General features: G+C 47.4%; 1 protein-coding gene across 2 annotated transcripts in view; it reads left to right on the top strand.

The window, feature by feature from the left end:
- Positions 1-25,239, top strand: part of MLLT1 (MLLT1 super elongation complex subunit) — a 28,628-nt gene extending 3,389 nt beyond the window's left edge. The window contains exons 3-12 of one of the 2 annotated variants that reach the window (XM_082072265.1): positions 2,605-2,687; positions 10,949-11,092; positions 12,507-12,632; positions 14,077-14,622; positions 17,851-17,938; positions 18,699-18,810; positions 19,935-20,034; positions 20,194-20,265; positions 21,470-21,541; positions 21,878-25,239. In XM_082072265.1, the coding sequence (XP_081928391.1) occupies positions 2,605-2,687; positions 10,949-11,092; positions 12,507-12,632; positions 14,077-14,622; positions 17,851-17,938; positions 18,699-18,810; positions 19,935-20,034; positions 20,194-20,265; positions 21,470-21,541; positions 21,878-22,006 (1,472 nt within the window). In that variant the 3' untranslated portion in view covers positions 22,007-25,239. Of the gene's footprint in view, positions 1-2,604; positions 2,688-10,948; positions 11,093-12,506; positions 12,633-14,076; positions 14,624-17,842; positions 17,939-18,698; positions 18,811-19,934; positions 20,035-20,193; positions 20,266-21,469; positions 21,542-21,877 lie in introns of both variants that reach the window. The other variant, XM_082072264.1, reaches the window with a different exon arrangement.
- The last annotated feature ends 196 nt before the right edge of the window (positions 25,240-25,435 follow it).

The raw sequence follows: 25,435 nt of genomic DNA, 5'->3' as shown, positions 1-25,435 counted from the left end.
AGTCAAGGTTGTCTTGGACTGTCAGTTTGCTCTGAAATATCTTCTTAAAGAGGAGCAAAATGTACATTGCGTGCACTTGAGCTTTAACCTTTACCGTCGTTGTTTGAGGAAGGTCAGGGAGAATGGGACCTTTCTTCTGATGAAAGGGCTGGAGGTGAGATGCATTCTCCTCTTATTTAACCATTAGTGCATGCAAGTTTTCAAGACAGCGATAGCAGGAGATAACTCATGTTACAAAGATGGGTTTGGTTCTTTAATATTCGCCAGCACAAGCTGGAAGCGTGTCTTTGGGGAGAGATGCTCAAATACTGGGCTCGTATATGTACTGGAGTGTGTAGATTTTTGCATTGATAAGTAAGCAGCCATAAGGATTCTTGCAATTTCTAGTTCCAGGTGCCAATTCAAATAGTATTTAAGCTGGCAGAAATCAATGATGCCAAAGGGGTGGTGGTCTCTGAATTAATATATTTAATCAGCAAGGTTGGGGAGGGTGTACAGATCATAGCGTTATTTTCTGCTGGATCTGTTCTTTTCTCTCTCTGGCTGCGCAGCGACAGGAACCTTATTCTTGGCATGGGGCAGCAGGAACACATGGCCGAGGTGGAGGAGCGGGAATTGCCCTTTTCGGCAGCGGTGCCGAGTTAGATCCGCTTAAGATTGTGTAGCTGCATCTGCAGGGTTGTTGTTCTGTGGTGTTATGAGGAATGCTGCCTGCCGGAGAGCGGTGCTGGAAATTACTTTGTGATGGGAATTATTTCTTGGGAAGGCTGCTGGGCACGTGAGATGTCCTCGGACTACCTGCCGCCTTGGTTATTTGTGAGAGTCCACAGTGGAAAGTAATTCCAAGGTGTTCTGCTCCTAAGGATGTGAACCTAGTCTGTATGTTAATAATATCCCCTTCCAATTGATGTAGTAAAACTGATGGATGATAAGCAAGTGCAATACTGAGCTGCAAGCTCATTTATAGAGTAAAAGCTACAATCCGCCGTGCTACAATTCTTGTCATCTGGTGTAATTGCTTTATTACAAACAACTGTGTTGGGATAGCACACGGGCTTTGCTTGGTTGGTTGCTGTATCATCTCCCTTTAAAGAGGCATTATTTCCAATCTCTGGGTTTTGCACGCTTTCTTCAGCTTGCTCATAATACCAACTTGGTTTAGACCGAAGCGTGTCCGGGTTGCACATAAAAGGCCCGGCGGATGCGTACTAGTTGTAAATGTGTTTGAAGGGTTTCTTGGGATGGCTCGCACAAAGCCCGTTCTCTGGTGAAGGTGGGCTCGTGCTGCTGGCACGTCGCGTCTCTAGTAATTGTATTTTGTTAGGGTAGAGCAGCAGAGGAACAAAGGCTGCTTGGCAAATAGTCTTCAGATCCCTGCTGCCATATGGGCAGCGTTCTTTGGTTTGGGGCTTTTTCCTCTAAATTTCTTGTATGAAATGCAAGTTTAGAGATTTTGATTATTTTTGGATATGCGTTTTTTTCACAGTTGATTTTCAGTGCTGCCTTCTAGCACCTTTATGATGGTAAACGTGCTTAGAGCTGGGGATAGTATATCTGCATTAAAGGAAGACAATTTGTGTGCTTTGAGGTTTGAGCTGGTTTCCTAATCATATTAATTACTTGGAATTCTTCAGAGAAGGTAAAAAGATTTGCACTGAATTCCTCTAATTGCCTAATTGACTTTATTTACATATATTGTAGTGCATAAATTAGATGCGAGTGCATCTGGTCCCTGAGAGAATATCTGTGTTGGTCTCGTGTTTCTTCTGGCAGCTGTTAAGTCGTGGCCAACTAAACGATGGTAGAAGCCTTTGAGTTGGCTTTCGCTGTGCTGAAACGCAGTGGGAGACGATGGGAAGGATTCAGTAACATAAAGATACAACAGGTAGCAGGACAGGGTGAACCGAGGCAGGAAGCACGTAGATTAACTTCTTAGAAACAATTTTGTCGTGGATGTTTGTGCAGCAGCGGCGCTGTGACCTTAGCGGCAAACTGCTTCACCTTTCTCCATTTCCTTGTATGTGCAATGAATAGCAGCGCTCACCTGCCCTTCGGGTTTGTTCTGAGCTTCGGGCGAAGCCGTTTGTAGTGTGGTTGTTACATAATTGTGAAGATTGAAGAGCGTTTCAAGGGAAAAAAAAATGAAATCTTCTTGTATGGTATAATGTTTTGATTAATTGGTGTCAAAGTAAATTTTTCCCTTACTGTAAATTGCCACGTTCTGGGTGTTTGCCTTTTTTTTTCCTTTTTGCAAGACAGCTTGAAGTGGCAGTTTGCATTGTTGTGGAACAGCACTGAAATGTAATTGTATCTCCCTGCAAAAGAGGGGGAAGAATCTCACGGAGACTCTGGCACGGAGCAATTTATGTTTCCTTGGGAGGAGCTAAGAACAGGTTTTCATATTCTTAACTAAGCCTATGACCACCATCTTCTTTTGGTGTGTTTGTGGTGGGTTTGTCGTTCTCTTGTTTGTTTGGGTTGGTTTGTCAGGGTTTCAAATGTGTCCTGAATTCTAAGCGGCCCATTTCTCATCTTGCACCTCCTTTTTGGTTACAATCTAGTCGCGTTGTATTCCAAGTTAACATTTGTCTGTTCTCTTTGCAGTGTGCAAGGAGCCCCCTTACAAAGTGGAGGAGTCTGGCTACGCAGGCTTCATTATGCCCATTGAAGTGCACTTCAAAAATAAGGTAGAATCTGATTTCTGGTCTTCTAATTGTTTTGAGCTGTGCCAGAGCCTGAAACTGCCTGACAGAAAGACTCTGAATTATGTGACTGGTTTATGTGTGTGTTTTTTATTAGTCTAATAAATAGAATTTAACTGGGAGTTGGAAGCTCCTGCCAGACTTCAAAAGAAAGCTTTTGGCAGAAATGGGATTGTATCGAAAGGTGATATCAGGACAGCGCGATGGTCCGAGGGATTCTGAGCAGAGGTTGTACCATTTGTAACGGGCTTCTCTGGAGTGGGTTATATTAAAGCAGTTGAAAATATTTTGTGCAAATAGGAAAGTAACTAAGCATAAAGCACTGATTTTTATAAATATTTGTAAATACTGTGTTGACTGGCAATATATTAAAAATTGATTTTTAATTTGCAGTCTTATTAAATTAATTGTACAGGTATAAAATTTGCATGGGCCAAAGACAAAAATTTGCATTTATAGGAACAGGTATTTACAGCTATGTTAAAAATGTTGTTGTTCTGGTTCAGTACTCTTCCAAAAAGAAAACACCAAATGTTTTTAATCTTAAGATGCGTTGCCAACAAGTATAAGAAAGTTGGACGTTGGGATTTATTGCTTGTTTTAAGTCTTAGCACAGAGGTCACGTGCTACGTGACTTGAAGGAGGTTGTGAAAGTAGGGATTTGGGCCCTTGTGTTCATATCAACTCTGTTTCAGTTAAATTGTTTTCTTAAACATGAATACTAAATCCTTCTGGTTTTGATTACTACTGAAATACATTTAAAAAGAATCTGCTTTTTATTCTTAAGAGGGAACCTAGATAACCTCGAATTTGACCATTAAATCACATCACTACAATGTGTGCTCTCATTCCCACCCCCTCAACCCTCCGAGCCGTAACCCCAGGTTTTGTCGACAGCAGATTACATAAAACAACCAAATTCTCTTTAAATTCCCAGCATCCTTTCCACGGTACCTCCCCCGTATATATCTATAGTTTCCTCCTCACCCGGTCTAGCACAGTATGCTTTCCTGGCGCTGTCATTTTGTGAATAATTAACATTTTAGTTTGGTTTTTTATGGCCTTCCATATTGCTCTGACCCCACTTGATGAGTGTAACCAGCCAGTGATGCCACTGAACCACAAGGACACTCGTCTGGCCAACCTGGGAGTGTTTTGCCCACAACTGTTTTTTGTGAAGAGAAATGGCAGTTAGGGTCCCGTGGATGAAAGTTGTTGATAGAAGCAGCTTTTTTGGCAAATGCTGAAAACTACGAGCTGAATGCAAAAGAAACCCAAAACCTCAAAAGCTTAAAAGTAGTTTGACATCTGGTGGCTTTGCTGAGGTTTTGGACGGAAATCAGGAAACTCTTTGTGCTGCACGTCGACTTAATTCAGGTTCAAAATCGACCTTTACGTTCCTGACCAAAAAATGTGAATGTCTCCAATGCTGATTTCTTGGAAGGGCAATTTCTGATGACTGTGATGGGTGAACTGTGTTTTGTTTCTACCTTTTTATTTTTCTTCTCCTGTATTTTTTTGGTGGGTGCACTTGTTTGCAGTGACATCTGCGTTCATGTGCTTTGTTTCTCTTTGTCCCTTATTCATATAAGAATGTGGAACTGGCAGATTTCTGAAACTAACTTGGTTTCACACCCACTGGGGTCATCACTTCTCATTGTTTCTGTACACACGTGACTGCGCGGTTGTTCTTTCCAGCATTAAGGGTGGGATGGCTTTTATAAATAAGGGAAATAGGTGGTCTCTGTTCTTAGTGGAAACAATGGAAGTAGCGCTTAATTTCACAGAATCACAGAATGTCAGGGATTGGAATGGACCTTGAAAGCTCCGCCCCATTGACCACAACTCTCTGGTTTCTTTTCAGCCAGTTTGCAGTCACCTCACTACCCGATCATCCAGACCGCACTCCCTTAGTTTAGTTGAGTCCAGTTGAGGCCTGTATCTAGTGCAGAGCCTCAGGGGTCAGTGCTGGGGCCTGTATTATTCAATATATTTATTAATGATTTGGACGAGGGAATAGAGTGACTGTCAGCAAGTTTGCTGGTGACACCGAGCTGGGAGGAGTGGTGACACTGGAAGCTGTGCTGCCATCAGAGACCTGGACAGGCTGGAGAGCTGGGCGGGGAAAAATGTAATGAAATAGAACAAGGGCAAGTGTAGAGTCTTGAATCTGGGCAGGAACAGCCCCAGGTTCAGTGTAAGTTGGGGAATGACCTATTAGAGAGCAGCGTAGGGGAAAGGGACCTGGGGGTCCTGGGGACAGCAGGGTGAGCATGAGCCAGCACTGGGCCCTTGTGGCCAGGAAGCCAATGGGACCTGGGGTGGGTTAGAAGGGGGTGGTCAGTAGGTCAGAGAGGTTCTCCTGCCCCTCTGCTCTGCCCTGGGGAGACCACACCTGGAATCTTGTGTCCAGTTGTGGCCCCTCAGTTCCAGCAGGACAGGGAACTGCTGGAGAGAGTCCAGCGCAGCCACCAAGATGCTGCAGGGAGTGGAGCATCTCCCGTGTGAGGAAAGGCTGAGGGAGCTGGGGCTCTGGAGCTGGACAAGAGGAGACTGAGGGGGGACTCATTCCTGGGGATCAAGATGGAAAGGGGGAGTGTCAGGAGGATGGAGCCAGGCTCTTCTGGGTGGCAACCAGTGACAGGACAAGGGGCAATGGGTTCAAACTGGAACACAAAAGGTTCCACTTAAATTTGAGAAGAAACTTGTTTGGGGTGAGGGTGGCAGAGCCTGGCCCAGGCTGCCCAGGGGGGTTGTGGAGTCTCCTTCTGTGCAGACATTCCAACCCGCCTGGACACCTTCCTGTGTCACCTCATCTGGGTGTTCCTGCTCCATGGGGGGATTGCACTGGGTGAGCTTTCCAGGGCCCTTCAACCCCTGACATTCTGGAATTCTGTGATGTGCTCCCCCATTCTAGCAGGTTTTTGTTGATCTGTGCCCTCTTGGTTGAAACAAGTGGCAAAGGCTTTGGGATTTGTTTATCAATGCATGTTTAGCTTTGTGAAGGTGAGAAGAGAGAGCGTTTAAAGAGGGAGGGAACTGCTCTGCACGGGCTGAGCTCTGCCATGGTTGGCTGCATTTTTTTCCACGGTTTAAGCTCCTTTCTTAGCAGTTTCCTTTCCCTGTTCTCATTTGTTACTAGGCTGATAAATCGTGGTTATTGGAGCCAGTGTACTCTTTGCTTTGGCTGCAGAAACGTGGACCTGCTCACTGCTAAGGAAGACTTCTACTAAGAATGGCTTAAGAATATTTTTAATGAGCTCAATCGGGGATTTTTTTTTTTTAGGCATCTTTGCATAAAACCGCCCATTAACTCTTTGCATTGGAGTATTTTGTTTGTTTGCGGCAGGACAGTCAGTGCTCGTGGCCCCTCTGAAGCTTTTGGTGCATTTTTGTCACACAGGGAAGTGTCAGAATGTTCAAAAAGGATTCCAAAAGGTGCAGGAGCCTGGTTTTATCCTCTACAGACAGTCATGCCTTGTTGGCTTGTGTTTGTCCTTCCTGTGCTGTAATTCAGCTCCTCGATAAGCAAGTGCTTTCTCAGTCCTGTTGTTTGAATTACAGGGTCTATATTTTGCCTGTTGCTGTGAACTGGAAGGTTTGTGTATCCGAGATGCCGTGTTCTATACAGGGTGCAGGACTCGCAGGCTCGGATGGGACCAACAACCCCCCGGAGCCTTTTCGTCTGGAACTGAACCCGAAAAACGAGCGGCAGGGGCTCAGCGGGGTGAACCGTGAAGCTTTGGGAAAGCACGGTTGGCTCATGATAGCGAATCATTTGGGATTGTTGGACTGAAAACGTTAGCGTGCTATTTTTGTGTTTAAACTCTTTGTGTTCCTTCCTGTAATGAGGGCCGCTGTTAGTGGCTTCTGGTGCTCGAATCAATACAAACTGGGTACAATAAATGCGTCGGCTGGTTTTTCTACTGCTCTTCCCTCTTCCCCCGCTCAATTTCAACCATCTTGAAGCTTTTCTCGTGGCCTCATTGTTGTCTCCAAATACATCTCTTGTAGTGGCATTCATTGTTATCTGGAGGCTGTAATGCGAGTGTGACTTTGGTATTCATCTCCTGTTACATTTTTTGCATCCTAATCAAATTAGATCAACCCCCCTTTCCCCCAGCAGAGCTAAAGGTCTCGTATCCTTCCATGCTACTCCGATGTAAGGCAGATTATATTAATGCAACATGGATAGGATGTTGTATTAAAGTCTCTTTAAAGATGCTAGCACCTGATTTCAGTGCTAGAGATAAAAGGCTTCCAGTATTTACATAATGGATACATGTAACTTGGGCTTTTTCTGGTAGTGAAGAGGGAGATAAGGGAAGAAAGCGGAAAAATCCGTTTGATTTTTTTTTTTTTTCCCCCAGATAGGTTCAAAATCAAAACGTGCAGTTTTTATTCTGCAATATTTATAGGTGTGGTACATCAAATACAGAGGAAAACACTGGAGAAAGGAAAAATTACTTGTTTTGAAGTAGGTACTCCGTGGAGACGCTGTAGGCGGGTTGTGCCGATGGCAGGACGGGTGGAACGGGAGGTGAATTGGTGGCAGGACTGGGCCGTTCGAAGGCTTCGGCTTGTGCGATGCTCCTCGAGAACCCGCGTGTGCATGGGACACTGGCTTTTACTGCACACATCGCTTGTTATTGGGGCAACGCCTGCGTAGATTCAAGGAAAGGAGCAGATTTAACCTGTTGGTATTTATTTAGTTTTGCTGAAAGTCATGAAAGGAGGAGTAAAACTTGTCATTTCGTCGAGCCTTTAAGTGGAAGCGTTTGTCGCTCCCATTTTTTATGCCTGTTCTGTGTTATCTTACCAAATCTGTAGCACTTTCTTTTGTGTTGCTGACAAGTGGTTAATATATATATATATATATATATATTACTTTTTCTATTATAACTTAATACATATTATCAGTTATCTGAACAGGCTTTTTTAGTGGCCGAACCACCCGGTTGTGTTATTTCGGTAGCCGACCGGCATGGTGTGTTCACGGCCACCTCCATACGCTGAATAAACCGCAGTGCCTGGCAAGGTGGCGTCGAACGCTGCAGCTTTACCGACCATACCAGCATCATATCATGTATTTGTAACAGCTGCTAGATTATTAAACGCTTGTGTTTGAGCATTGAGCATATTTTCCTCATTTTCAAACAAGGTAATAGCCTTCAGACGAGGGAGAGTTCCAAAATGCTGTTTGGTTACTTTACTTACCCATGTGGAATATAAGATGAGAGTATTTCATGGACTTGTTAGCAGAGTGTACCATAAGGCTACTTGCTTTAAAAAGAACCGAATATTGGGCTATTCCCTTTGAAATGTCCTGTGTGGGAGCAGGTGGAACACCAGTCAGACGGGTTGGACGAGCTGGAAAAAGGGGGTTTCATTTCTCCGGACGTTATGGATAAATGACTCCGTCAGGTTGGATGTTGGAGTTACTGAATAACCGTGAGCTTCCTTGGTGTGCTCGCGTTTTGTGGAGAATTTTGGTTTATGGCTTTCTAAAAGTGATTTATGAGCTTCATGCGCACACTACCAGTGAAATTCTGATTGGTGTTTAAGTGGAAACGGGCACACCCTGCCTTAAAAAACAGGACAAGGAAATTTTAACAAAGACTTTGAAAAATTCCTTCTCTTACAAAAAGAACTTTAACCCGTTACTTCAAAACTCAGAAGGAAAATGAAGCGGTTTCAGTGTGTTTAACAATGCAGTGGCAGACAGGAAGCCGAAAACACTAACAATAAAAGTGTAACGTTCTGAGCTTTGGAGATTGGGGGCGGAATGGGGGGTTTACTGGATGGAGGGACAGAAAAGCTTGGCCGTAGCTTTGTGGTGCACTTCCAGTTTCCTTCTCGGGCATTGTGAGATTGAAGGGGCAGATAGAAACTGAGCTTCTTGCTGGGAGATCCCAGACCAACTTAACCGTTTCATGGCCAAGTTGACCACCACATTTTAATCTGGGTAACTGCAGCATCTACCAGTTAGAAATGGGTGTGATCTGTGCTTTCTAAAGCCTTTCTTGGATGTTCTCGGGGACAAAATATCCACCAAAACTCGCTCCCCTTTCAGCGTTATTTGTTGGATTCAAGGGTTGAATATCAGAAGGTGGATTCATGCAAGAGTAAAGCTTGGCTTACACTGATAATTGCTACTCAAGCCTGGACTTAAGCTTGTAGGCTGAGGAAGTACCAGCCCTGCGTTGCAGCTCATAGATCCCAACACGTTATTTAAAAGGCTTTGAAGTGTGGATTCAGCGTGGCTTTCCATTGAAACTTGAGGATGCGGACGTCCAGATTTTCCTTGGGTTTCTTTCCTCCTCTCACCCCCCTTTTCTTCCCTCCCCTCTTAATGGTCGTTTTGAGGGCAGAACCTTTGGGGAGGACCGGTTGGGTTAAGCTTTGCTGGGTGTTGAGCTGTAATCATTAGCTGTCAGGGAAGGCAGTAAAGGAAAGAATGTTTATTTGCAGCTTTTTTGCTTTGAGACTTTTGTACTGGTGCTTTTAGGAGCGCTGTAATCTTAACTATTCACTGGGGTGGGGGCTTCAGACGGCCTGAGGCGATACAAAGGATATTGTAATGACGGCGGGCTCGGCTCCCAGCACCGGGGGATCTCAGAGCTGGAGAAAATCACATTGAAAAATGCTCTTAACTTTGCAAAAAGCGGATGCTCTCGTCAGCAGACCTACAGTAAATATTTGGGAGCTTCTCTATATATAAAAAAATGAAATACGTAAGATAAAAGGGGAATTAATCCGCTGCCCCTCTCCTTCTCTGCAAGCAAACAGGCGGATGACAAAGCGGAGCTGTGATAACATGAATAAAACCTGCTTTTGCTAATATATCCAAGATCAATTTCTTCTATGTTGCAAACTAGGAAAAGCATTTTAGAAACCATCCTTAGCTCCATTTGGATTTCTCTTTGCCCTTCATGTAAGTTTATTAGACTTTGAGGGCCCCTCTCCAGCTGCTGTTGGAGCCCCAGCGTCAGCAACACACACGCTAATGATTCACTTAATGAGAATGGTCGTAGCAAGAGAGGAAAATGACTGTGTGGTGTATTTTGCGAGTATCTTTCTACTTCTTCCCTTTGATCTGTTTTAGCAGCCGTGTAAACCTTTAAAGCGCGCGTGGATTCTTCAGGAGTTTCCAAAAGAGGGTCTGAAGACCCTGGTCGCGTGTTCTTGCTTTTATGTGTCTATGTAGATGTTGCCTTCCCCTGTTTTGACTCCCGGGGGGGCTTAGGCTACTGATTTTGATATAAACCAGGTGTGGTTACCACACTTTTTGTTATTAAAGGTATAATTTGTACAAGAAACGGCTTCTTTAGTGACATTTGCGTCCAGCAAACAGCAGGAATCGCTGTAGTCTGGAGCCTATTTTCAGCAAATCTAAGGGCTCGGGCTGGGAGCCTGCAGCGTTTGTTCCACCCAACAACGCAACGGCACCAGGAGATGGAGCCACTGGATGGACCTCGAAATGTGAGATAATACCCATCAATGTTATCATCAATATTCGTAATACACAAGTAGCATGTATTATTTGCAATTTTGGGGGAGAAAAGGGCTTTCTGCAGTAGTTTCTGCAGATGCAGAGCGTTGGCTGTGCTGCGGCAGGTGGAACGGAACCAGCGAGGCGCAGCTGATCCCACCGTGCGTGCAAACTCCACGTTCCTCCAGCAAAAGTGCCCTTGGAAGGTTCAAAAGCCCGCGGTCTCTTCCCATTCAGCCCCTGCAATGTGCATATTGAAAAGGATTTTACCAGGCGAGTCGGCCTTTTACCGCCGCATTTGATCTTTTCTCAGCGTCCGCAGAGATGCTGTGAATTCAGAAGTTGTTCATTCTCTAAATAAAGGATTATGCTTTGCTTAATATTGATACTTATAGTTGAATAGCTTCCCAAAGGAGATAGGATCTGAATTGAGTGAAAGACAGAATCGTGGTTAAAGCTTCTGAATCCGCCTTCCTGGGATATTTGAACAGCTTTCAAGTGACTATTTTCAGTCAGTATCCTTGTCCGTGTGTTGTTTTTGCAGTGAGAAGCCATGCCTGAGTTTCTGATCAACAATATGTTAACACTAGGCCCAAATAGTTTATTTTCTAGCTCTCTGGTACCGTGATGAAAAACTGAACGCAGCGCTTACTCGGCGCTTCATTTGGGGTTTTCAGGAGTGACCATTTGAATCCTCCGCCTTAATGCACTTGCCGAACTTGTACCGTTTTTGCAAAGCCTTTCTTGTTTTCAGGAGGAGCCGAAAAGGGTTTGTTTCACCTACGACCTGTTCTTAAACCTGGAGGGAAACCCCCCCGTGAACCACCTGCGCTGCGAGAAACTGACTTTCAACAACCCCACCAAGGAATTCAGACGCAAACTCATCCGGGCCGGAGGGGTAAGTGCCGCGGGGACCCGAGGAGGTTCCGCTCCAGCGTGCGCTCATCTCCTTTTGCTCTGGCTTGCTATTGTTTTACCCACTGCTTTCCACATTTCTTTAAAGGATGACCCAGCCCCTTTTTACTCCTGGTTACGTGAAGCAGAACTAAACCGTTGCCTCTGTGATTGGTGGTGCTTCATTTTTAATTGAAATGTGACCATTAATATCAAAAACCCCTCTGGAAAAGGATCCTGTGTGGACATCGTGTGTTGTCCATCAGTTACGGTTTTCTGCAGCCTTCCAGTGTGTTCCTTACTCATTTTTGCCACGGGAAAGCTCAATACTCAGCACTTTCTCGTGAATAAATATCCTCTATACTTGAGGTCACCTGCCTGTGGCTTAGACAATAAAAAATTAAGGAAAAGCGTTGGAATTCAGAGCAAAAATGGGTGTGAGAGGAGAAAAACAGGGTTACCCTTGAAGGCACAATAGGATCTGTACAGTGGATGAACTTATTTCTGGGTAAGCAATATTCAGTGATAGACTAAGGAAGTGAGAACCACAAGATGTAGGCAAATTAGCGTAAACCACAAAGTGCATGACGTGTTTAACCAGGCAGCAAATGTCGAGACTGCATTTTGAAACGGCTACATATATAGTAATTATTGTTATATTCTGTTCAAGGGCTTTATTCAAGATGGTTTTAATTGGGGGCAAAATTTTCTTATGGAAAAAACCCACATTTCTAGCCTGAAAAATTAACAAAGTGAAAAAAGACACGGGGAAGTTTGACCCCAATAAATCTGGAGAGTGGTGCGGATTGCAGGCTGCTCCATGCGGATCTTCCTCGCTGTGTCAGGCACAAGGAGAGCGCTTGTTGCAGCCCCGGGGCGGCTGGGACACCATTGACTTTCTCAGGTTCTCACAGCACATTATTGTGTGCCTGATGTACCGAGGTGGTTCATCTTTGGTTCTGACCACAGGGAGGTAAGAGGGAAAGTGTTTCATGGAGCTCAGCGTTAAGATCTTGTCAAGAGAGAGACCCAAGACCTGCGTTTTTCTTTTCCCCCGAACAGGTGAATTCAGCTTCTAAATTGATGAAATCTTGCTCGTTCCTTCTGCATTTCTCTTGTGCAGGATGAGAGCGCTTGTAGCAGAACACGCCGTCCTTGTCCAGCGCTTTATTGCCTGCTTGTGCTCAGAATATTGCCGTTCTCTTGGGGAAAGATACTTGATATTGCATGTTGCCTTTCGTTCTTTTGGTGCTTTGTTGGTGCTTGAAAACGGAGCATTACCTAGAAAATATCTCCTGTAAGCAGGAGAAAAAAACATTCAAAAGATGAATAATAGTGTGTTAGTTGAGCCAAGTGACTTAACATAATCACGTGTTAATAGTCTGTGCGACTTGTACATAATTTTTCTTCTTGACTAGGTGATGGTAATGCCAGAAGGAGCAGAGACCGTGTCAAGGCCCAGTCCCGATTACCCGATGTTGCCCACGATCCCGCTCTCTGCCTTCTCGGATCCCAAGAAGACCAAACCGTCCCATGGCTCAAAGGTCAGTGGAACGTCCTTTGGTGTCACCCTCAGGTGAAAAAGTCTCTCAGGACTTGCTGCTAAGAGCTTGTTTAGCAGCTGTTTCTGTCTGCTGCTCGTTCCGAAACCTCCTTCCCTGTGCTCTGTGGTTCGCCAACTAATGGTCTGGAACTTATGATAATTTAGGAGACTTTTGAATGGTTTGCTAGGCTTCTCCCCAGGGAAATTTTGAAAAGAAAACTCAGTGTCCAAGACTGGGAATTTTCGGTGAATCACGTCGTCCTCCTGATACCCTATAGCGAATCAAGTGGAATGGAATCCACCTTAAGTGTGATGAAGCTGGTGTTGTGTAATTCTACATAGGAGAACCAATCCACTAGCAGTGTGTTTTGAAGCAGACTACATACACTTTATCGGCCCAAACGGTCCCAAATATTAAGAGCAATTCATTTTATAGTGTAATTCAATTCTGATATCCATTTTCTTCAGGGCTCTATAAACACTGCTGGCACTCTGGTCATGCTTTCTGATGCTGATGATATGAAACAGAGTAAAGATGACTTATCTGCCAGTGGCTGATTTAATTTTGGTCAGGAATTAAGCATTACAGAACGCGAAAGAGCAAAAACGAAGGGCTCTGACATGAGCTCTGCTGAAAATTGCCGGTAGCTAAAGAGCAAACAGTCTCCTGCTTCTCTTCCTCCCTGTTGCCCTCAGAGCTGCCTGCGCGTTTGCATCTCAGCGTGTCCAGTTCTCACTCCAGTATCTCCCCCACAAGACCCACTTTTTTCAGTATTTTGAGTTCATATATAATTTGCAAAGGGAATTAATCCTTCTGTGCGTACCTGACTCTTAGGATGGGCAGGGTCCCAGTGGTTGGTGGCTTAAAGCTCTTCCAAGAGGTGATGAAATGGCTGCTGATATCAGACGCTTGGGCTCTCCTGCTTGTGGGACACTCGGTGTTTTTGTCAAGTTGTGATGTGGTCCATGCAGTGAGTTGAGGGCTGTGCTGCAAACATAACTTGCATTTGCCATAGATGTGATTTAACCTTCACAAAATCCTTTAGTTGCTGGGTTTTTTCCCTAAAATGCAGTCTGAACTATAACTCTGTAGCACGGCTTGAGTGAGTTTCCTCTTACCTGGCTTCAGACCTTAACCCCGCAGATTAAATCCGAACTAAACATCCATAGATGTTTATAGATCTCCTCCTATAGACCACAGAAAGGAACAGGCGTTTGTGAAGTGTTTCATCCTCTCCTAATGTAGATATTTAAGCGCCCGCTGTCACTTTGTGTCCATCAGCTTTGGGAAATGGAGATGTCTGCCTCGGAGGTAGGTGAGTGCATTAGGCGTGTGTGGGTGGATGTGTCTACGTGAAACAAAAGCGGCAGGGTGATTTATGAGAAAGCATTTCAAGCGCTTCAGTTTCATACCTTGCTCGCGTGTCTCTGTTGCTGAATTTTAGGATGCAAACAAGGAAAGCAGCAAGACATCTAAGCCACACAAAGTAACCAAGGAGCACAGAGAGAGGCCGAGGAAAGACTCTGAGAGTAAAAACTCCTCCAAAGACCTGGAAAGAGAACAAAACAAGCCTTTGAAGGACTCCTCCAGAAAACCAACCGAGAACAAACTGCCTAAGGAGGAGAAGGCACCTCCAAAAGCTGCTTTCAAGGAACCAAAACTGGCGGTGAAGGAGACCAAACTGGAGAACACTTCTCCAAAGGGCGGCCCGCAGCCGGAGCTCAAGTCTTCCAGCAAGAGGCCGTCCAACGTGGAGTCACCAAAGCCCAGCGCCAAAAAGCAGAAAAAGAGCAGCTCCAAAGGGGTGAAGAACATCCTCGGGACGTCTCCACGAACCTCGTCTTCCTCATACCCAGAGAAGAAACAAACCAAGGAGAAGATGAATGCCAAAGTGGAAAAGGTAAAATCAGAAAGCGAGGCCAAGGAGATCAAAAAGCCGGTGGAAATGGACGAGTCCAATTCAGAGGATGAAACTTCTTTCAAGTCAGAGGTGAGTAGGGATTTGTCCTTCACCAGAGTTTTTAAAGATGCTTCTTAAGTCTCTGCATGAAAAAGGTCTTGAAAAGTATTCCTTCAGATAAGATAGAGAACCAGACTGGCAAAAGCTTGGGCTGGGTTGTGTCTCCAGTAAAACTCTTAATTGGCGCTGCTGCTGCTGTTCTCCCGTTTCAGATACGCAGTTCTATTTAGACTTATCTGCAGGCACTGACCTACAAGTCGGAGCCGAAGGTGATGGTTCCTTGTTCATCCCTTGCAGTGACATTTATAAAGCCAGAGTATCGTAGGTGCAGATACGCTTTCTACCTGCTTATGATAGCGTGATGTTTTGGAATGTGATCTTAATGGAGAAAAGCAGGAAATAATTTCAGCAAACCCTCATCTCTGCACCCGCCACCGGCCCTCGGTGTCCGGAGCGTCACCCGGCCCTCGGGACTCGCCGTGCGGCTCCAAGCTGATGGTTCTTTAGCCTGTTCCGTGACAGAGCTTGAAGCTTGAGGCTCAAACTTTAAGGTATTGGTGGAGACCGAGCTCCTTTTCCACCCTGGGGGCTCTTTTAGCTCCCAGTGCTGCCGTTCGGTTCGCCGCTGGGTGCTGGTCCGGCCGGCTGTGACCTGCGTGGTGAAGCCACATCACTAAAGCGAACGAGCAGCTGGAGGTGGATCAGGGCCCGGAAACTCTTAACTCAGCTTGGCTGCCGCAGCCGGCGGGTTGTGCGACGTGCTCGGGGCTGCGGCTCCGCGGCTGCTCCCCGTTCACGTCTTTGCAGCTGCTGGGGAGAGGATCCGTCCCGCTCTCGGCGCTGCTGTGACTGCGGCGCTGCAGGAATTCCTCCTTCCGTTTTCAGCCCTGCTAAAAGTTCGTTGTCCATCCTTATTTCCTTGTTTTTTCCCCTTCCCCTCTCAAGCCCGGTTCCCTGCACTGGCCTCATGCTTGGCTGCTGAATCGCTGGTGCTGACAAAAGGGAGAGGCTGAGATGTGGAGGCAGGAATTGCTTTTTCCCCATTGTCAGCATGTGCTTTTGGCACATGGCGGTGACAGGAACGGGGCCTGAGCGCGTCCAGCCCCCGGAACGGCCCAAAGGGCCGAGGGGGTCATGGCAAAAGGAGAAACGGGAGTCGATAAAACTTCCAACATCTGCTTCTTGGGTGTATTAAGTCATTTTGCAGGAGCACCTGCCGGAGTATCAGGAATGAGGGATGTTAGGGTTAAATCTGTACTCAAGATGCAAGAGCTGCGCTGCCTTATTTTGAAAATATTGCACTTTCATGTTGTAATTTTTCTAAAGAAATAGAGCTGCTGCAATGTGCCAATATACCATTATATATACTGTTAAACTGGATAATTGGCAATTAGAATACCTGTTTTTGACCCTTTTTTTCCCTGCATTCTTACAGCTGAATAAATGGAACTTAACAACATTTTGGTGATAAATTATAGGGACAGGTCATGTAGGGATCAAAGTCCTGCCGCTGCTTTCACTTATTAATGCCCAGAGCTGCTGATGTGCCTTCATCTACCTGTTCACAACGTTTTTATGGTATTAACGCTTTCTGTGATACAGTTTGTTGATCAGTGGGAATGTGTGATCCTTAAAATAGATCCTACTGAGTAACAAAAAAACCCTTTATTGTAACAGCGGTTGCTGTTGTCAGGGAGGAAATACTTGAATTAGTCTTCACTGCCACCTGGTGGGCCCTGGAGCCAGAGCGTGCAGCTGCTCTGGAGTATCTGGTTCATGGTAAAAACAGGACAGGGCTGGAGAGCTGGGCAGGGAAAAATGTAATGAAATATAATAAAGACAAGTGTAGAGTCTTGAATCTGGGCAGGAACAACCCCAGGTTCAGTGTAAGTTGGGGAATGACCTATTAGAGAGCAGCGTAGGGGAAAGGGACCTGGGGGTCCTGGGGACAGCAGGGTGAGCATGAGCCAGCACTGGGCCCTTGTGGCCAGGAAGCCAGTGGGACCTGAGGTGGGTTAGAAGGGGGTGGTCAGTAGGTCAGAGAGGTTCTCCTGCCCCTCTGCTCTGCCCTGGGGAGACCACACCTGGAATCTTGTGTCCAGCTGTGGCCCCTCAGTTCCAGCAGGACAGGGAACTGCTGGAGAGAGTCCAGCGCAGCCACCAAGATGCTGAAGGGAGTGGAGCATCTCCCGTGTGAGGAAAGGCTGAGGGAGCTGGGGCTCTGGAGCTGGACAAGAGGAGACTGAGGGGGCACTCGTTCATTTCCATCAATATGGAAAGGGGGAGTGTCAGGAGGATGGAGCCAGGCTCTTCTCAGTGACAACCAATGGTATGCCAAGGGTTAATGGGTTCAAACTGGAACACAAAAGGTTCCACTTAAATTTGAGAATAAACTTGTTTGGGGTGAGGGTGGCAGAGCCTGGCCCAGGCTGCCCAGGGGGGTTGTGGAGTCTCCTTCTGTGCAGACATTCCAACCCGCCTGGACACCTTCCTGTGTCACCTCATCTGGGTGTTCCTGCTCCATGGGGGGATTGCACTGGATGAGCTTTCCAGGGCCCTTCAACCCCTGACATTCTGGGATTCTGTGGCTCCTGAACCCCATTTCTGGAGGCTGTAGCAGTAGCTCAGTGTCCTGTCTTGCTCTGACTGCTCCCGGCAGTTCTGCTGGGTGGGGAGTTGGTTTCACTGCAGTTCGGCTGGTTGTGTTTGCACAATAAACTGGGAGCAGTACAGTGGATCCCTCAAAGTGGTGGAGAAACAACTGGTTTGGGGCTGTAGTAATAAATTTGAACAGATTTTGGAGGCAAGCGAGCTAGTTAGGGCAGGCATCCTTTCCAGGGGTAATCATCAGCACGAGCTGTTCACAGGGAACATTGGTGGGTTGCAATAAATACCCTTTTTAAGAGGCTTTGCTAATTGCTCTGGGTTGTTTGCCAGTCATCTTTCCTGTTTCAAAGGAAGGGGTTTTTCACTTTGACATTTTTCAGATGCCGTGTTTCATCACTTGAGGCTATTGGAGACCAGTGGCATGGGAGGTTTTGGTGGGAGGCGTTAGCGCTGAGCTCCAGCCCGCCACGGTTCACACGAACGTTGGCTTTATTCACCTTGCAATTTGCGTATGTTCCGTAATTCCAAGGACGCCAATGTGTGATGTTGTACAGTGCTCAAATGCTTCTGTCTCACTGTGCTTTGTGCTGGTTTTGCGGATTAGAAAGGTTAAGATTCTTTTTCTCTTTTTCCCTTTTATGGGGGGTTAAGTCTGTCCAGTCCAGCCCTTCCAACTCCAGCTCCAGCTCCGACTCCAGCTCTGACTCTGATTTCGAGCCATCTCAGAACCACAGTCAAGGTGTGTTGCAAGACATAAAATGTGTTCAATTCTTCCTCGCATAACCTTAGAAGGCTCATGAGAATTAAATCTGTTTTCCCCGCACCGTATCAAAGGCTGACAGATTTTCTTGTCTGCAGCCACATGTTGAAGCTGTGACGCTTCAGCAAGAAGAGGCAATAATGTCATAGTGTGATCGTGAACAAGTATTTTTCTTGGTTTGACAGTTAATTTATGAGTAGAGTATCTCTCTGGATTTGGTTCTTTCCCTGTTGACTTTGGTTTCTTCCTCGGTTTATAAATGTGTTTGCTGCTGTTTGATCTATAGCATCACCAGAATATTTCTCCTCCAATCTCATATATGTTTTATTAAAAATTATAAATGTAACATTCATCACTCCGCCAGCGCATAACAGCTGCTTTTTCACATTCCTCTGCCGATAATCCACAGAGATACACTGTGGCAAAAGTAAATGTTCTAACCTTATAGCAGATGCTGTGTTTCTACAGATGCTGTCCCTTGAGTGGCATTTAAAATAGTCCCCAAACGCCTGAAAAATGGGTCCTTTTGGTTTCATTTCAGAAGAGAGCGGGAGGTTTGGGGCGGGGGGCGGTTTACAGCAGTTGTAAAGTTTGTCAACTCAGCTTTAGTTTTGGAGCTGGAATATAATGTCTCTTAGCAATGTATTTGTGCAAAATGCAAACAGCGGTGCCATCGCGCAGAAACGTTGATGTAGCTTAAGGAGAGTCGGTGCTGAATCGCTCTGTGCCCCGTTTGCAGGCCCCCTGCGCTCCATGGTGGAAGATCTGCAGTCGGAGGAGTCGGACGATGACGACAGCTCCTCCGGAGAAGAGGCCGCGGTCAAAGCCAACCCGGTCAGCCGGGATTCCAGGTGCTAACAAATCACGGAGAAAGATGCGTTTGTGTGGGTTTGCCCGGCGTGTGTTTGGAGGGAGGAGTTGAAGTGATGGCGCATGGGGACACGGAGTCGATATAAAACCAGAACTGGGTGAGGAGAGATCCCCGGAGCCCAAGGAAGAACCACCGGGCCGTGGTGTGTGTTGAGCTTGCAGGTGTCAGGGACTGAGCCCCTTCGAATAGTCACCTCGTCGTCACCCTCAGGTCTCCACGGAGCTGGGACGCTTTGATCTGCAGAGATCAGAGACGTGTCGGCCCCTGCGCTCGTCTCGCTGCGGACGATACGAAACCGAGAAGTCTCGGTCTTGCTGACAGCGCGTCCTGACTGTTGGTTACTTGGCTCCTAAGAGATCTGGTGAACAACTGTTCCCTGCTGTAGTCAACAGAAGCAGTTGAATTTCATCCTTCTCCCCTCAGGAAACGCTGTTGTAGCCAAAGCCTGGAGTCTCAGGTTGAATATTTGAAGAGACAGCAGCCGCGAGTGTCGAATGCTGCTTGTGTTCACCAAAAAAACAACCAAAATATCCGGTGTTGCACTCTGTCACGATCCACTAAACAGGAGCGGAGACACTTGGATGTTTTTTATACCTTTAGGGGATAGGTAATAAACAGTTTTTCAAGCTCATCAAAAGCAGGATACCGGCTGTCATACATCTGTAGGGCCCCAAGAGGAGTGAGAATAAACAGGAAATCTCAAAGGTCACAACAGCAACACTAAATGTGTTTGTGTCCCTGTGTTCTCAGCCAAGGAGTTGGGGGAAGCCTCTCCCCCAGGTACTCGGGCATCTTGGAGCAAATCCCCCAAATGAGCAGTTGCTGTTTGGGAAAATTGGGTGGTGCTTACTCAGTTGTTCTAAGGGGGCTTGTGCATGAAAGGGCTGAACTGGTGTAACCGAGAACGTGCCGGGGGACTGGGAGGCGGCAAAGGCGACAACAGCTGGGAAAAAACGGATTATTGGAAATTACCACCCTACTGCTTCTCCCAGGCTATTTAATCGTCTATAATAAAGAGAATTTCACTGAACTCTGTGTGGTCCAGCTGACAGCTGAGGGTTTTTTTCACCTGCTGATGCTGATTCTCTGGCGCTTGTTTTTCAGACTGAGCCTGAGTGACAGCGACAGTGACAACAGCGCCGATTCCTGCCTGCCCAGCCGGGAGCCGCCCCCGGGCCAGAAACTGCCCCCAGCAAACAACAAGGTACCGCATCCTCCCTGCCAGCCAGCGCTGCCTTCTGCTTTGTGCTCGGTCCGCCGTGCCAGCTCTGACTTGCACCAAGTTTTCCCTATTTCACTTTCTTCATCAGATTCTCTCTCTTCAGTGATTTTGGTCCCTGATGTTGATTTCTTTTACCCTCAGGCATCTGGAAGGAAAAGCCCGGAGTCTTGTAACAAGCCGGAGAAGATCCTGAAGAAAGGAACGTACGACAAGGTGTGTTGGAGGGTTTGCGTATCGCGGAGCTGGTGGATGCTCATGCGAACCGGCCTGGCCTGCTCGTGTTGTTCTGTCTCGGCAGGTTAAAACTTGAGTGTAATGAAAACCAGGTGTTGAAAGGACCGATGTGGGAGGGTGACACTGCACAAATTGTCTGTAGTAAATAGATGGACCCTCTGGTCATTTCTATATGCAAAGTGTTAAGATAGCGTTATGTATTTGCCATTTGTCCGAACCCATGGTCTGTCCGCTGCTGCGAGTGCCGCTTCGTTAAAAGGCAGCTTTAATTTGTAAGAAATGACAGATGATTTGCTGCTCTGCTTTGCTGGGTCAGTTGAAACCTCTGCTCAGTGCAATTCCCCTGTTTTGCCTCCAAGGGAAGCCGAGCAGCGACTGTGCTCACAGAGCGGCCAACGTGCTCGCAAGCAGGAAACCCCGAGTTGTCCAGAAAGTTCTCCTGCTGTGATTCTTCTTTCTCGTCAAGAAATCAATCAAATGGGATCAGAATACTTTTCCTTGAGAGTAACCAAAGGATCAGGCTGTAGCTCTCGTTTGTGTTAACGCTTTTTCAACAGGAGAATACAGCACAGGTTAATCACTTCATATCAGGTCTAAGTGTGATTTGGAGATATTTGTATCTGAGTCTCCTCGCTACAGAATCACTGTTACATGTAGCTGAGGTGGCTTCTCTGAGGCAAAGCTTGCAGGTAATAGCGTCTTTTATTAGACTAATTAATAAACAGAGAAGGGGACACCCTTGAGACCCTCTGAGTGCCTGAAGTACCATCCGCTTTTCCCACTGGCAGAAGTTTTATCAAAGACAGGGGGGCTCCCAGCCAGCACAGCATTGTTGGTCACTGGTGAAGATATTTCAAGGTAATGAGTAGCTCATTAGTACAATCCGTTGATGCAGAACTCGCACCAAAGTTCACCAGCGTGAACTTCACCTTGCTGAGGCCCTCGAAGCTTCTGGCCGCTTCGGAAAGCTGGTTACGAGTGTTTAATGCTGGTGGTTTTCAGATCATCTGCCTTTAGTCTCCCAGTACGTGATAAGGCTGGAGGAGGCAGTAAAACCGTAGGGAAAAATTTGGCATAGGAACACATCTGAAAGGGCCTCGAGTCCCTCTGATCCTCGCTTGGGAAGCGGCTGTGGCGGCCGCCCAACGTGCTGCGTGTCAGTGTCTGTCCTGCTCCTTTCCAGGCCTACACGGACGAGCTGGTGGAGCTTCACCGGCGGCTCATGGCCCTGCGGGAGCGCAACGTGCTGCAGCAGGTACGCACCGCCCGCGGCTCCGGCGGCCTCTCCCTTGCCTGCCCTTCCTGCTTTGGAAGGGAAGATACCTAGAAAAACCAAATCCGATGTGCACGCGATGTTTTAGTTGGAGAAGATGCAGAAGTGCGGTTTGCGCATCTTTCCTCCGCTGTCCCGGTAGCGGCCCCAGAGCTCTGGATCTCATTTAAAAGGCAGGAAACGTGCCTGGTCCGGCAGCAGGAGGAGCCGGTTTGCGGTTTTGGGAGGGGATTCGGGACATTCGAGGGGAGCAGTGGGGGGGTCGCTCTGCATCTGGCCGTGCTTCAATCTTGACGGGCTCTCTGTTCATCCGCACAGATTGTAAACCTCATTGAGGAAACCGGGCATTTTAACGTCACCAACACAACCTTTGACTTTGACCTCTTCTCCCTGGATGAGACGACCGTCCGTAAGCTGCAGAGCTACTTGGAGGCGGTGGCGACATGACGCTTGGCGTCGCAAGCAGGCTGCTTTCCGACCCGGCGATCCCCTTGATTGGTACCAGGAAACGAACCCACGGAACTAGGCCTTCTTTTCCTCCTGCTCCACCCGAAGCACTGCCTTAGAGAACAGCCATGCTCGATGAATGCACAGCCAGCTGCACTTTCTTGTAGGCTTCAAACAAGCGCCCGTATTGCTGAGTCTGTCCTCCCCGGCTTCGTCGTTGCGCTTGGGCGCCGGCCCCGAGCGGAGCAAGAGACGTGCTGCACTTAGCTGCACAGCGCGACCTTTTTTTGGTGTTTTCCTCCAAGAAACTGTGTTTGAAGAGCACGTTTTCAGGCGTCTCCGAGATGCGAAGAAGCGTGGATGGTGTTGTTTGTCACCCAATCGAGGGACCAGCCCGCGGAGAGCTCCCGCGAGTCCCATCTCCTCCAAGAAGCGTCCGCGCTGCGTAAGCAAAATTGGCTTTTACAAAGCTGAGCCGAGAGACTGATGACAAGAGGAGCTTCCGGGGGGCCCTGCTGCTCCGCGAGAAGGGAACAGACCCCGGTTTGGATGGGCTGCGGGTGAGCTGTGCCGCGCTTCGGCACCGAGCGCCGCGGGGATCCGGCATCGCGGTTCGGCTCCCGGCAGAGACGGTTCGAGCTCCCCGGAGGCCTCTGGAACCTGCTGTCCCCACCCGGGTTTTGAGATGTCTTGTTTGTTGATCTGAGCTCCTAAACAAAAAGTCTCACTCCTTTCAGTCTGCTTTAACTGTAATAGGACTACGAAACTGTAAGCTGTATATTTTATATATATATATATTATATATATGTATGTACTGTATGTATAAGAAGGGCCTAGTTGGGTCTTATGATCTTAAGGGTGTGTTTTTTCTGTTAATGTTTTCTAATGGCAGGGGAAGGGCGCTTAATAAGATTTGACTTGTTTGTTCAAATTGCCTCTCGTGGACAGTTTTTAGTGTCTGAAAGCTGAACAGCCAACTTCAGAACGTTTTGTGCTCTGGAAGGGACTCACCCGTCGTCGTCTCATTTGTCAGTGTTTAATAACTTTGCCAAAATACACGATCGGTTTTGCTCTGTGTTCTCGAAGAGGAATCTCCTCCAGTGGCCCCTATAGTAGCGGCCGTATGTTGGGAAAACCAAAACAAGGGAGAAAACGCTGGTTTAAAAGCCAGCGCGGTCAGGTTCAGTTCCTCCTCCCTCTCCCGCCCGCTGCCTGTTCCAGAAACAGCAGGAAACAGTAACACTAATCCAGAGTCTTTCCTGTATTATATTTCTCGTTAAACTAGCGTTGACTTGCAAGTGTTGTGAGGAAAGTCCCGGAGCTTTCATCAAAACCCTACTACTCCCATTCTCTAAAATTCAGTATTTTGTTGAAGAATTGCTCAGTTTTTCCAATTGGCGCGGAAGCTTTTGCCAAACGTTGAGCGGGCAGCGGCGCGGGGACCCGTCTGTACACGAACAAACCTCCCGAACCCGGCGTTCGCTGTCCCTGCTCCCCCGGAATCGCGTCCCTTGTTTTGGGTTACCCCGTCCTTTATCATGGAAATGTTGCAACTAATCAACTGAAGTGGCAATATGATGATAAGCTTGTTTGAGTTGGGTCATGTTGACCCGATTCCCATTAATTTTGTCTTCGTACCATCTTTCATGTGTCGTGTGTGTGTGTGTGTATATATATATATACACACATATATATAAAAAGAAATCAAGCTCATGCCAGGTGCAAACCCTGTCACACCAGCGATCGCAGCTGTTGTTCTTTCTTGATGGACGATGCCGAACCTGGATGGAACCCCGAGTGCAGAGGGACGCAGGGAAGGTGGAGGAAGAGGAGGAAGAGGAGCGGCCGCGGGGCTGCAGCAGGACGCACAAGGTCCCCACGTGTCACGCATCCACCCGTGGGTACGTGCGAACCATTCGCGGTGTGCGGCACGGAGGAGACAAACCTTGTGTGGTCGCGACGGCCCCAAACTTGGTGGCCCTGGGGATGGTGACGCTGTGTCCTGTCCCCATAGCGGCCAGGCCGAGACCTCCCGAGGTCTGTGCCTCCTCTCCCCACCCGGGTGACTCACCGTGTCACCCATCCTGGCAGCGTTTGTCCTGGGGCTGCGTGGCCTCCAGGTCACCCCCGAGGGGTCCGAGGTGCCACCTCCTTCTGTCCCCAAGAGCCGGGCGGTCCCGCTGATCCACGAACCCGTCCGGAGGGAGTTTGAACGGGCTGGGAGCGCCCCGGCCCGGCGGCCGCAGCATCGTCCTGTCCTGGAACCGACTTTATTTGTGAAGTCGAATGAGCGTTGATAGGAATTTTGTTTGGTTTTTATACGAAGTATTTTACACATGGATTTTTTTAGCCTGTTTATAATCTCCTTGGAAACCTGAGCTAGGATTGTTCCCCCAGCAATAGTTCTTCTCCATTGTGTGCACATGCTGATTTGTTACTAAAAGGTTTCTTGCAAGTACTTAGTTGTTCTACAGAGTTGTTGTTTCTCGGGGTACGTGGTAGCGCAGGAGGAGCGGCTCTGCAAACCCAGGATGCTCGACGCGGGGCCTCGTCTGCGTCCCCTTCCAGTTCCAAGCGCCGAGTTCCCCGTGTAGATTTCTAGGCTGGCTGAATGCTGTTCTGAACATGCCGTGTACAGGTATTTGTGGATCAAGTGTTTGTTCTTGTGTCACTCTTGAGAGCATGGATGGATTGTTGTACTCTAGAAGGAGGCGGCAGTGCTGCTGTCAGGTCTTCGAGGATGTGTAGTAGCTTGCGTTGTTAAAAAAAAGGACAAAAAAAAAAAGACTTCTAGCCATAATGGTTTTTATTTCTGAGTAAACGGACAGAACTCTGTTACTCCTCAGTGTCCTTCACCTTGTTGCTGATGGGTTCGGAGTCGTTGAAGTGAATCGTGTTGGAGGTGAGATCAGGACGCGGCTTTTCCTTTGGGGTCAGGAGTGTTTTCCTGTTGTCTCGGTCTGCGTACGTATGAAGCCCGATCACTGACATTTGCTATTAAAAATTCACCGAGGAAACGGCCGTGCAACGACTTGGCCGCCGGTTCCACGGTGGGAGCGGCGGAACGAGCGAAGCGATGGATGCAACAATCCAGAAGCAGGTTTTTATTTCATATCTCGTCAGATCTTGGAACGGATTTGATGGCGAGCGAGGTTTAAAGGTCCCATATGTGGGTTCTCCGGGTCGCCGCTTGTGTCCGCGGGCGAGTATTGACTTAAATAAAGGTGAAAACCCATCGGTATTCGCTTTCCTGGGGCGCGTGAAAATAGCCATCAAAACCTGACAAGATGAGTTTGCACTCCTAAAGAAAAACTGTAAGTACTTCAACTTCTTCTAGATGATTTTTAAACTGTATTTCTGCCTAGAGCCCGAGGTATTAAATACCTCGGCACTTGAGCATTTTAAAAGTTGTGTTGGGAAAGGAAATCC

Source organism: Streptopelia decaocto (genome assembly GCF_964273445.1).
Source record: "Streptopelia decaocto genome assembly, chromosome: 24".
Lineage (NCBI taxonomy): Eukaryota > Metazoa > Chordata > Aves > Columbiformes > Columbidae > Streptopelia > Streptopelia decaocto.
Note: the sequence above shows the minus strand (reverse complement) of the source record. Positions and strands in the feature narration are given on the sequence as shown.